General features: G+C 19.4%; 3 protein-coding genes across 3 annotated transcripts in view; 2 read left to right on the forward strand and 1 right to left on the reverse strand.

Annotated features, from left to right (window-relative positions):
* Positions 1-1,627: 1,627 nt before the first annotated feature.
* PRSY57_1327100 (proteasome subunit beta type-7, putative) lies at positions 1,628-2,440 on the forward strand (the record flags this gene model as incomplete). The annotated part of the gene is made up of 1 exon (XM_012909207.1): positions 1,628-2,440. One exon carries the CDS (start codon positions 1,628-1,630, stop codon positions 2,438-2,440), a length of 813 nt encoding a protein of 270 aa, XP_012764661.1.
* A 1,727-nt stretch (positions 2,441-4,167) lies between these two features.
* PRSY57_1327200 (hypothetical protein) lies at positions 4,168-12,739 on the forward strand (the record flags this gene model as incomplete). Its single annotated transcript, XM_020115174.1, has 4 exons — positions 4,168-10,869; positions 10,966-11,625; positions 11,862-12,341; positions 12,455-12,739. The coding sequence occupies 4 exons, from the start codon at positions 4,168-4,170 to the stop codon at positions 12,737-12,739; spliced, it is 8,127 nt and encodes a 2,708-aa protein (XP_019970097.1).
* A 998-nt stretch (positions 12,740-13,737) lies between these two features.
* Positions 13,738-14,706, reverse strand: part of PRSY57_1327300 (hypothetical protein) — a gene marked incomplete at both ends in the record, with an annotated part of 1,920 nt that continues 951 nt past the window's right edge. Inside the window, 2 exons of the mRNA XM_020115175.1 lie at positions 13,738-14,172; positions 14,319-14,452. Coding sequence (XP_019970098.1) covers positions 13,738-14,172; positions 14,319-14,452 — 569 coding nt within the window. The remainder of the gene's footprint in view (positions 14,173-14,318; positions 14,453-14,706) is intronic.

Raw genomic sequence — 14,706 nt, forward strand, 5'->3', positions numbered from 1 at the left:
TATAATATATTGTATTATATACTTAAAACTTTGTGATAATAAAAAATAAAAATAAAAAAATATGTTAATTATAAAATAAATATAACTTTTATATAAAACATTCAGTTAATAATTTTTTTTTTTTTTTTTTTTTTTTTTTTTTTTTTTCTCTCCTTTTCCTTATTATTAGACCCAAACAAATATGTGAAATATGTAACAATATAATAATATGTTTATACAATATAATTAAAAGAACTCAAAGCAACTTTTATAATTTAAAAAGGTTTGTTATTTTAACACAAATAAAAATGTTATATGTTTTATTTGTTTCAACAAATAAGATAAACACAAATGTGTTATTCATGATATTTTATTAAAATCTTAAAACATTATATTATATATGTAATATATATAAGTATATGTTTTTATTATATTATTATAACATTTTTGTTTTTTTATCTTTCAAATGGTAAAAAAAGGTAATAATATATACAATCATTTTATAACATTTCTATTGGTAGTAAAATATATTTTTAAAATTTTATATAAAGTTATATATTTCATATATATAACAATATTTTGTTTTTTTTAAATGCCATAACATCAAAAAAAATTAAAAAAAAAGAAAAAGAAAATACTATTCCATTAAAAATGGGTTTTTCTTAAAATTATTTATTCTTAAAACAATTTGTATATTTTTTTATACTATATATTATATTTATAAATATATATAATACATATTATATATTATATATTATATATATATATATATAATATAAAAGGTCGATAATTTTAAGAAGAAATATACGAACTTTAAATATGTATTACATCATATACAAAATTATAATATATAATATAATATGTATATAATAATAATATATATTTATTATATGTATGTATAACTATTTCATAATTAATATGCAATAATAAAAAATATATTTACAATTCACTAATTTTTTTTTTTTTTTTTTTAATTCCTTTAAAAATCATAATATTTATAATACATATATGATGTATGAATAAATACATTTTTATAATTACAAAAAATCAGAAAAAGAAAAAAATAAATAATGGGAGATGACATTTACTTATTCCATATTTAATAAAGGGAAAAATATATATTCATTTTTTTTTTTTACTCATATTTATATACTGAAAGAAAAATAATATTATTAAAAAGTATATATTTATTAAAAAGAAAATTATATTAATATTAGGAAAAAGAAAGAATATAAAAAATATATATATTTTTTTAATAAATAAATATATATATATATATATATATATATATATATATGTAAAAAATATATTTTTATCCCTTTTCCTTTTTTTCTTAAAAATTAAATGTATGACAAATATTTAGTATAAAAATATTGTGATTATAAGAGAGAAAAAAAAAAGTATTGTTTCATTATATGTATATAAATATATATATATATATATATATAAGTTATATGATAAAAATAAAAATAATCATCGCATGATATATATATATATATATATATATATATATATATACAATATACTTATAAATATTAAATAATATAATTATAAAGTAATACACCTTATAATTATTTCATAAAATTAAAGAAGAAATTTTTTTTTTTTTTTTTTTTTTTTTGTTAACATATAAATATTTAAAAAAATTATGAAACTCGAATATATAAATATACTCAAAGAAGAAAACGGAGGATATAATTTTGATAACTTAAAAAGAAATGAAATATTAAAAGAAAAGGGAGTAAAGTTTCCACAATTTCGAAAAACAGGAACAACAATCTGTGGATTGGTTTGCCAAAATGCAGTTATTTTGGGTGCCGATACAAGAGCTACGGAAGGACCAATAGTAGCTGATAAAAATTGTAGTAAATTACATTATATAAGTAAAAATATATGGTGTGCAGGTGCAGGTGTAGCAGGAGATTTAGAACATACAACTTTATGGTTACAACATAATGTCGAATTACATCGTTTAAATACAAATACACAACCAAGAGTATCCATGTGTGTATCAAGATTAACTCAAGAATTATTTAAATATCAAGGATATAAAGTATGTGCAATAGTATTAGGTGGAGTAGATGTTAATGGACCACAATTATATGGGATACATCCCCATGGTTCATCTTGTTTATTACCATTTACAGCTTTAGGTTCAGGATCTTTAAATGCTATGGCAGTATTAGAAGCAAAATATAGAGACAATATGACAATAGAAGAAGGAAAAAATCTAGTATGTGAAGCTATATGTGCAGGTATTTTTAATGATTTAGGTTCTGGTGGTAATGTAGATATATGTGTTATTACAAAAGATAGTTATCAACATATAAGACCTTATAAAGAACCAAACATGCGATTATATCACTTACCTCATCCAACTATTTATCCAAAAGGAACCACACCTATTTTATCTGAAAAAATTGAATATATTAAAAAATTTATATCTGTAGAAGATGCATAAGTTATAACTATTATATATATATATATATATATATATATATATAATATACATTTTGAAATAAATTTTAAGTAAAAAAAAAAAAAAAAATAAATAATAAAATAAAATAAATAATAAAATAAAATAAAAAATAAATAAAAAAAAAAGTTTTTTTTAATCCCTTTTTTTCCATTTAAAACTAATAAAATTATATATCGTAATATAAAAAAAAATTATATATATATATATTTATTATTAGATTTCATATGATATAAAATTTATCTTTTAATCATATTTAACTATTGAAAGATATATATTAGGTTAAAACGAATAAAAGGATAAACCATATCTTTAATATGTACCTTTAAATGGGTGTACAGAAATTTAAATTGTTCCATATTTCTTTTTCATAGAAAAAATACAATTATATATATATATATCTATCTATATATATATATTATTTTATTTATTTATTTATTTATTTATTTTTTTTTTTGTATTTTCTAATAATCATTGTATATTTAATTTATAGTCTTTTAAGGTACAAATATATATCCTTTATATTTTAATATATTATATATTTATTATATACCTTGAGATAATAAACTACAATAAAAATATTTGATGAAAATATTTATAATTATTATTATGAAACATATTATATACCTATGAGATTTTAATGGACATTTTTTTAGAAAGAATGTATTGTACATATATAATATATATATATATATTGTCCAAACTTTTGAACCCATTCAATATATTATATTTAAAAAGTTTATTTCTCAAATTATATTTTTATATTTCTAATATGTTATAAAAAAAAATGTATATATATATATAATATATTATATATGTTCATATTTAAATTTATATGCATACTAAAAAATGATTATATGTTTTATATTTATATTATATTTTTTATATCATAGAGACTATTCTTATTACACTTTACATTCTATGAACAATTATTAACATATTTTATTTTTCATATGCTTATTTTTGTACTTTGTGAGTTATTTTATTTTTTTACAGTTAAAAAGTTCAAAATTTACGTTACCATAATGAAGATATTATAAAATTATAAAGCAAAAAAAAAAAAAAAAATAATAAAATAATAAAAATAAAAATACATAAAAAAAATTTTTAAGTTAAATTTCTTCAAAATGATTTTATTAACAATTTAATAATAATTGATTTTCCCTTTTATTTTTTCTTAATTGCATCCAAGTGTGTTTTATTATTTTTTAACTTTAATATCTTTTAACCAAAAAAAAAATAAAAATATATATATATATATATATATATATATATATAATATTATCTTAACCTTCTAGAAAATATACTGTAATATTATCATATTAGATAATGAATGATTTAAGAAAAAAAAAAAAAAAAAAAAAAAAATTAAAATAACAAGAGGAAATAAAAAAATCTCATGAAAATTAAAAAGGTTTTGAAAAGAAAAAAAAAAAAAAACATGATAAAATAAAAATATTTTATTTTATATAAATAGAATAATACTAAAAATTATTAAAGACAATTCATAATGAAAGTATTTATATTAAAAGTGTGCACTTTTTTTCTTTTTTTTTTTTGTATTATTATTTATTTTTTTGTAAAGCTCACAAATTCATAAGTTAAAATAATTTGTTATTTATTTTATTATGCATATATATATAGCTATATATATATATATATATATATTTTTTTTTTTTTTTTTGTAAGAAATGTATTAATAATATAATAAAATGAGTCATAATAAAATTAATTATCATTTATCTGTAAAAGATGATGAAATAAAAAAGCACGAATCCAATAATAAATTTGGGATATATAAATATAAGAATGAACAAACTTATAAAACATATGATGATAAAGATACTCCTAATTATATAAATAATTTTTATGATTGTTTAGATACTTTCTGTGATAATGTAGGAGATAAAAATGAGTTTGAAAAAAACAAAGTCATAATGAAAAATGGTACTACAAATGTACATAAACATTATGATAATACATTTAATAAAAATAGGAATAGTGTTATATCCATAAATAATATAAATAGTGCATATAGAAACGAAACAGATAATAAACATTATATATCAAATAGTGTTCCTAAATATTTAAATAATAACTTATTTATTGATGAAAATATATTTAAAACTCAAAATAATGATAACGATGAAAATATTAGAAAATTTCGGAATATATCTTATAGTGAAATAAAACATCCATATTATAATTACTTAAGAAGAGATGCAGAACCAAAATGTCGTATGTCCAATGAAAGGATATATTCATATAATAAGGATAATTACATTAATCCTCGTTTAAAAGATAATTATTGTAATATAAGTAATTCTCCACGTAATAATAGAGATATGCATTTACAAATAAGAGATGAAAATTGTAAATATGTTGAAAAGTTTTATACAAATTATCAAATACAAAAAGGCAAAGAAAAGGATGCATATAATAATAATAAAAGTAGCAATAATAATAATAATAATAATAGTAGCAATAATAATAATAATAATAAGGCTGGTTATTATAATTATTATGTTTATAACAAGGGTTTTAATTTTTATGAAGAAACCATAAATAATAATAACCAATTAAAACAGTATAGTAATATACATTCCTTAAAAAGTATAGATGGTGATCAATATTCCCATTTAAATTACACTTCAAAAAGTTTTAATGATAATAGAAACATGAACTATTATCAAGATCAAAATAAACATAATAATAATTCATATGATGCTACAAGAAAGGAAGGTAATGAAAAGCAGTATCACTTGTATCAAAACGAAAGTATAATTCCCTTTTTAGAAAATGAACATAGAATAAATGATCCAATTATTAAAATACATGAAAAAGAGATAACACGTTATCAAAATATAGAATATCTTGAAAATAACGAACATATTAGAAATAGACATAAAGGGAGAAGTATTCCTGGCGAAAATATGATGTTTCAATTTGATAAGATAATAGAAAAAAAAGTTAATATTTCATATACTCATCACGAATATGTTATAAGAAATAAAAACAAACCTATTGAATACAACAAAGATGATTTCTATTTTTGTAAAGATAAAGAAGATAGTGAAAATATGATGAAGTGTGATCTAAAAATAATGAATGAACAGGATGTTATACATAATATAAATGACACTTCAATGAATCCTGAACAAAAAAAAACAATCATTAGGATTCAGAATGATAATAATTTATATAATGAATATGATAATTATGATAATGATATGAACATGTTCATAAATAAAATTTATAAAAATAATATGTACCATAATGAAAGGATGCCTAGATTCAGTGAATATCAAATTTATAAGAATTCGAACGTAATGTATTTAAATAAAAGTGATAACAAACAGAAGCTTATGGAAAATATAAATTGCCATTATGAAAATTTTAATTCAAAAAATAATGCAAGTTTATTACCTGTTCAGGAAAATAGAAAAAATGATAATGGATTTTATATGAACAGTCAGAAATATATGAAAAATATTCTAAAAGAACCTGCACAGTCAGAAGGGTCATTTTGTTCTTACGAGAAAGGTTATCATAATTATAATAATGGAAATAAAGCTAGCATAATTAAAGAATTAGATATTAACATGAAACAGATATGTAAAGATGGCTATGATGTAAATAAAAAAATAAAAAAAAATCAAGAAAGGAAAGAATGTAATGTTAATTATTTTCCATATAAAACAAGTGCATATGAAGATAAAACAAATAATACCACAATGAATATGTTAAAAAAAGTAAGAACATATAGTCACACATCTTCAAATCATTTTTTAAATAATTCTTATGTAAATAAGAATATACAAACTAATTTTCAAGATCATAAGCAAAATGTTGATCATAATTCATATGGATATATTGTGAAAAATGTGGAAGACAATTATATGAGCAAGTTAAATAATTTGTCACCAAGGAAAGAAAAAATGAATATGGAACATTTGAAAGAAAGAAAGGAGCAACATAATCATATGCTTTCTTCAGAAAAAAATTGTTGTTTTATAGATAATAATAATAATGAAACAAATTATAATAGAGTATTACTTTTAAAAAATATTGATAAAGAAATAGAAATAGATAATATTTCGGAGCATTTAATAGAAGAAAGAAATAATAATTCTTCTTTGGAATATCATAATTTGAAACAAAATGGAAATGATAGGATTCCAAAAGGAAAAGATAATATGTGTGATATTTCAGATATTTATAATAAAAATATATATACGAATGAAAATAAATTTGATGAATTTGACGAATTTGCAGAAATTTATGATAATATAAATAAAGACATTCATAAATCGAAGGAGAATAAAAATTTCGATATATGTGATAGAAATAAGCATATAAAAAATGAAGAAGATGAATTTTTAGAAATTTATCATAATACAAAAGGTTTGAAAAATATTGAGATGGATGAATTTTTAGAAATCACAGATAAGAGTAAGAAAACAAAAGAAAATAATGTTCACGTTGATGAATTCTTAGAAATCATAAATAAGAATAAGAACATAAATGAAAGTGATGTTCATGTTGATGAATTTTTTGAAATTATTGAAGACACACAAAAGATGAAAAATAATGAAATCGAATTAGATGAATTTTTTGAAATTATTGAAAGCACACAAAAAATGAAAAATAATGAAAACGAATTAGATGAATTTTTTGAAATTGTTGATAAAACGCAAAATGTGAATAATAAAGAAGTACCAGTATATATTAATTTAGAGAATCATACTAAAGATGATAATATAAATAAAAATAGTGTTATGAACAATATGCTCATTGAAAATGGCATAGAAAAGGAAGCCAACATAAATATCGATTTTGTAAAAGAGGAAGAAAAAGATACCATAAAATCATTTTCCAGGAATTATACTTATAATACAAATGTTGTTTCGCATGAAGAAAATGATATAAATTTATTACATTTTTATGATGCATATGAAACAACAAAAGGAGATAACAAACAACATAAATCATTTATGTATGCTTCAGGAAAAGACGTTATTATAAATAAAGATATATTAAAAGAAATGAGAGAAAAATTATTTGACGATGATAAGGATACTAATTATTCATCTGAGGAAAATAATAAAGGAGATAATAAGTACAATAAAGAATTAACCGAAAAAATCGTAGAAAGGGATATAAACATATATATGGATCGTTTAAATGAGGAAAAAGATATATTAAAACCATTTCCTAGAAATTTCACATGTAATACAAATGTATCTTCAAATGAAGAAGCTTTAATAAATTTATCTGAGTTATGTGATATTAACGAAAATGCAAAGATAGCTAATGAACAGAACAGATCTTTTACGTATGCTTCTGGCAAGTCTATTCGTATAAATCAAGATATATTGAAAGAGATGCATGAAAAATTGTTTAATGATGATGCTTATTCAGATAATAAAAATAATAATAATAATAATAATAAAAATAAAAATAATAATAATAATAATAATAATAATAATAAAAATAATAATAATAATAATAATAATAATAATAATAATAATTCATATGAAAAAAGTGCGAAGAAGAAGAATGCAGAATTGAATACACCTTTTATATATACATCAGGGAAAGATGTTAATATAAATAAGGACATAAAAACAGACATAGAAGACAAAATATTTGAAGATGATACTAATGATTCATATGAAGAAAGTATGAAAATTGATAATAAAGAATTAAATACTTCCTTCACATATGCATCAGGAAAGGCGATTAATATAAATAAGGATAAACTAAAGGAAATGAGACACAGATTGTTTGACGACGATGATGGTTATAATAATTATTCTTTTGAAGAATATAAGAACGAAAAAAATAATAATACATTGGATACATCGTTTACATATGCATCAGGAAAGGAGGTTAATATAAATAAAGATAAATTAAAAGAGATGAGACACAAATTGTTTGACGACGATGATGGTTATAATAATTATTCTTTTGAAGAAAATAAGAACGAAAAAAATAATAATACATTGGATACATCGTTTATATATGCATCAGGAAAGGAGGTTAATATAAATAAAGATAAATTAAAAGAGATGAGACACAAATTGTTTGACGACGATGATGGTTATAATAATTATTCTTTTGAAGAAAATAAGAATGATCATAATAAACAAGTAAATACATCATTCACATATGCATCAGGAAAGGAGGTTAATATAAATAAAGATAAATTAAAAGAGATGAGACACAAACTGTTTGATAACGATGATGGTTATAATAATTATGCGAGTGAACAAAAGATAAGGTCAGAAAAAAAAAATATATTATACGTCTCACATGATTCGGAGAAAAGTAGAAAAGTAGTAGAAGATAAAATATTAAGAGAAAACGAAAGGGCACAAATTGATGATAATAAAAATGGTCATGAAAAAAATATAGAAGAAAAATGTGTAGGAAGTTTATTATGTGAAGATAGAGATAAAGGTTCAGAAGATGTGGATATGACCAAATCGAAAGAACAGGAATTATACAAATTAGACAAATACGATGATTATATAAATAAAAAAGAAGAATTAAATAAAGATGATAAAAATTGTAGATTGTTAGATAAGTGTACCTTACAGATGAATAAAAAGAGAAAAATGAGATTTGATAATATTTCAAATTCTAAAAGAGATTTTATAAATCCAAGGCAAAGAAAACAAATAAAGATATTGGAAGAAGAAAAGAATATGAATATTTATAATAAAAATAATAATATAAATAATAACAATAAATGTAAGAAATTGAACTTGAAAATTAACGTAAGAAATTATGTAAAGTTAATAAAAGATAATCTTTTAAATATATCAATAAAAAAAAAGATAAAAGATTGTAAGTTGACAAATACATTAATATATATAAATGAAAATAAAACACCTTTTCATTTTTATTGGTTCAAGGACGATTACATATATTTTTATAAGAATAAAGAAACTGAGGAATATTATATATGTGATATAAATATACTATATGAATTATTCATATTGACATTAAAAGAAATGAATTTATTTGATATATATGATTTTAATTGGTTTTACAAAAAATATAAGTTGATTAGTATATCTTTGAATCGTACATATAGAAAGAATTTAAAGAAGAATTATAAAAGTATAAAGAAGGAGATTATGAATAAAATTATAAGGGATAATTATTTGCATGATGATATTGCAGGAGGTTTATCTATGCATGAATGCTATGATAATTTTATATATGAATATATAAATGCACATACATACATAAATCTGAGAAGAAAGCATACAAATTTTGTATCAAATGGATATAAGGAAAGAATATATTTGAATAATGAAAAAGAGGGAACAAATCATGATAACAAAAATAAGTGGAATAATTATGAAATGGAAAAAGATGAATTTATAGATATAAAAAATTTAGATGACATAAAATTTAATGAAGAAAAAGATTTTATGGATAAACTAAATAAAATGGAATATAAAGAATTAAAAAAAAAGAATTATATGAAAATGATAATTAAAAGTATTGATGAAACAGAGGCACCTTGTCCTTTGAAATTTATGTATAAATTATTAAAAAGATATTTAGAAGAAAAGAATAAGAAAAAAAGTATTTTACAATTATTAAAGGATAGAACAGTATCTTCTAAAATATCTATGAATTTAAGAGTTGAAGAAATTATAATAGAAAAAAAAAAAACAATAAAAAATAATAAGAATAATGAACATAATAATAGTTTTAATGATGATATATATGATATTCATAATGATGATAACCATAACATTGTCTTAATTTTAAGTGACAATTTTGATTATATACATTGTTTTGTAAAAGATGATTATTTAAAAAATTTTATAATGTCTGAAAAAATAAGAAAGGGGAATATTATAAAAATTAATGCTTTAGATATATATAACAATAATATGGGAGAAGGAAAAGAAAATCATGGTATACATACAATATATTTTCTTTTATCTAGTAATGATTTAATTGAAATAGATAAAAAGGATACACTAAAAATTGGTTTCACAAAATATAAAGCTAAAAAGATACGATGTATCCAAGATTTTGGTAGTACTTGTTTTTTTATAGACGTTATAATGATAAGTAAAAGTGATTTTTCTTATGGATTTTATGATCAAGTAAAAAAAAAATATTACCTTTTAAATAGAAATGTTTATGAAAAACTCATATACAATTTAAAGAATGAAATAACCAAAATGTTTCATGAGGAAAATTTTAAAGAAAATAATGAGTATATTCGATTGAAAAATGAACTAACCATGTTTCTTGAGGCAACACCTTTTTGTACGATACAAGCTATTGATTATTCTTCCTTAGAGAGCATAAAGGATACGGATTCGTATGAGGACAAAATAGGATATTTGATCAATTCGTTATGTCAAATAAAAATGTTCAAGGTATATAAATAAGTGTGTACATATATATATATATTTATTTATTTATTTATTTATTTGATTGCTTTTTTTTTTTTCTCGTTTATGTTTTTATTTTAGATTGACGAGGGAACCTATGAAAGTCTACGGAAAGGAAGCCGAATACAATTATTCAATGTTTTCGTTCAAAAATCAAATAATAATAATAATAAATTTAATCAATTTTTGGATGACCACGTTTTAGATGATTTTCTTTTTAATACATTCAATGGGAAGATACATGGGGATAATATAAAAAGAGCTTTAAATTATCATATGTTTGAATCTCGTTTTTTAAAAGATATTACAAAAATAAATAATGATGATATTACATATGATAAATATTTACAGTGTATACATGCATCAGTTTTAAAAAAGAAACATTATGCACCTATAGTATTTCAAGCTCTTCATTCAACATATATAAATATAGATGAGAGATATAAAAGTAAGTTATTTGAACAACTAGAAGATGTTTTGAAATTACAAAATTATATACAATTAAAAACAGATGGTAGTATAGTAACAAAAGAAACAAAAGAAATAAAGGAAAAAACATATCCATCATTTATATATACCAATATATATAAAATACCTGTATTATCAAGTGTACATTTTCATATATTCAAAAATTATATCAAAGAAAATAACAGGGAAAACAAAATATATTTTGATTTAATCCAAGGAAATTTGTATTATATATCTGGTGTAGTTATACATTATACGGACGTTGAAATTAAGGTAAAAATGAAGAATTGACACAAAAAGAAAGGAAATGTATATTATATAGAAAAAGATATTATATGTTTGTTAAAAAATAAAATAAATAAAATGATATGATACATATTATATTTAGTTTATCTTTTATGTTATACAATAAATATTATATAAATAAATATATATATACATATACATATATATATATATATATATATATATATATATATATATATATATTACATATATATTTTTTTTAGGATATTATTGATTTCAAATGTGCGCAAGAGAAAAAAAAACTTTTAAACTATAAGATATTTTTGTTGACATCTAATGGACATTTATGTTGTGTAAATGTATCCATGACATGTCCAGATTTTTTAATATCCTCTTGTAAAAAGGATTACGAAAATAAAGAAAGGGAAATATTAAAAAAAATGATACATGTGTATTGTGTAGAAGAAAAAGAGAAAAAAAAAAATAATAAGGTTGAAATAAATAATTCGAATAAAAAAAAAAACGAAACGAATACTTATAAGAGTAATAATGTTCATAAAAATCATAAGGATTTATTTAATTATTTATATAAAACAGAGGATACAAATTATGAAGAAGGTGGTCCCTCTAAATATAATATAAATTTCAAAAATTTTGATATGGTTTTATTTTTTAAAGACATTGAGTTTATAAATTATGATGATAAAAATGACATTTTTAACTTTAGGTCATACACTCATCCGGTAAAAAAATAAAAAATAAAATAAAATAAAATAGAAAGGATATATAAAATAAGATGTATATATATATATATAGTGAGTCGTTCTTATTTTATATATTCTTATTTTTGCCTCAGCATTTTGACAGCTTAAAAATGTATTCAAATGAATTTATTAAAATGAAGGGGAATATGGAAGACTTAATAAAACTAAATTATATAACTTTTGAAAAAAATAAAATTGTAATTAAAGTAGAAGATCATTGTAAAATAAAAGTGGATAAAAATAATATATCGTCTATGCATTTTTTATATTTGTTAATTTATTCGAAATGTAAATCTATTGAGCTAACTGGTGTGTGTGTAGAAAATAATTATTTATCGACATTTTTAAAAAACATATGGAATATATTTGTTCCATGAAAAATAATGCACATATATACATATGTATATGCATACACATAAATGAATAAGTAATATTTATTTATTTATTGTATTTTCTTATTTTTTTTGTTATTATTTATATTTTTTTTTATCAACTGCATTTTCTCTATATTATATATCATTGTACATATAATATAGGTTCTATCTCTACATATATACTTCTAAGTTATTATTAAAACATGTTTAGAATATTAGTCCATTTTCAAATTAAAATGTACAAATGAAAGAAAGGGATATATAGTACTACATAAACATATATATATATATATATATATATATATATATATATATATATATGTTATAAAACTTCACATTTGGTAACCTCAAGTATTAATAGTTTATAAAAAAAAACATAAAAAAAAAAAAAAAAATATAAATGATTGAATATAAAATATAATATGACATAAATTAAATTATGCAAAAAATAAAAATTTGTATAATTTTATATTCACAATGCTATCAAAGGTATTATTATATAATATATATATATATATTTATTAAATAGGAAAAAAAATAAAAAATATACACAAATACATTAAGTAAATATATATATATATATAATATTTTATTTCCATGTTGTAATTTAAAAATGATTACACAGTATGCATTTATAAATATATATTAAAAAAAATGATTATATAAATGATTTACTTCTTTCTTAATACATACAAAAATAATGCATTTTGTTAATTTTAAAAAAAGAACAATATTTAAAAAAAAAAAAAAAATGGAGATTATAAAATATGTACTAAATATTAAATCTTAATTTATAATATTTAACAAATAACTACATTTGTGTAATGTGTAAAATATTTTATATATATATAGATTGAGAAAAAAAAGAAAGAAACAATAAAAAAAAAAAAATAATGATGGATAATTATAGAACACATCCTCGATAATTATATAATAATTAATAAAAATATATATATTTTATTTTTTTTTTATAAAGAAATATTTGTTTATATTATTTATTATTAATTATCTATATCTGTAAGTTCAATATCACTGCAAATATCTTTATCATATGCATTATATTTATTTTTTCTTATTTGCCAATTCCATGATTCCATACCTTCACCTGCTCTTTTATTTTTTAAACAAATATAATCTTTATCATCATGTAATTTAGCAAGTTCACTGTAAGTAAAAGATCTATCTTCATATTCGTCTACTGTCATTTTATTCGTTACATAAACTACACTGTTCTTTTCGTACATGTCTTTTTCATTCTTCATCGTAAAGATACCATAAACTACATGAAGTATGCATGTCGCAGTTAAAAACATTAATATTAATATGATAAATAATATGGAAAATTCGGTATTGAGTTCTTTTAAAGCTTCCATATAGGGTTTCAAAATTTTTGAATGAGTCATCGTCATATCTAGGAAACCGTTAATTTTGCTATTCTGCGGGGGGGGAAAAAAAAAAAAAAAAAAATAAATTAAAAAAAAATAAAATAAAATTCACGCATATACATACATACATACATACATACATACATATATATATATATATATATATATATATATATATATTTATTTCAAATCCTTACTGTTACAGACACAGTTCTCATAACATTTTTGAATACTGGTATTCTCTTTATTAAATCAACAAATTTTAATTTTAATAAAGTAATGGTTTTTATTACGACATGCTCTTCGTTTAAATACAAGTGCAAGATAATAACTGCAATGGAAAATCAATAAAAATTATATTAAATGTTATAAAAAAAATTTTATGTATTTATATAAATATTATATATAATAAAGTGTAATATTAAAAATGTAATTATAGAGTATATAAATCTTGAGAAAAAGAAGGGAAATTTTATAATTATTTTATGTATAATTATATATATATATATATATATATATATTTATATATTTTATTTATTTATTTATTTACACAGTATAGGGACATTTCCCTTATAATTTGACATA

This window comes from Plasmodium reichenowi, chromosome 13 (assembly GCF_001601855.1).
Source record: "Plasmodium reichenowi strain SY57 chromosome 13, whole genome shotgun sequence".
In the NCBI taxonomy this organism is placed as follows: Eukaryota; Apicomplexa; class Aconoidasida; order Haemosporida; family Plasmodiidae; genus Plasmodium; species Plasmodium reichenowi.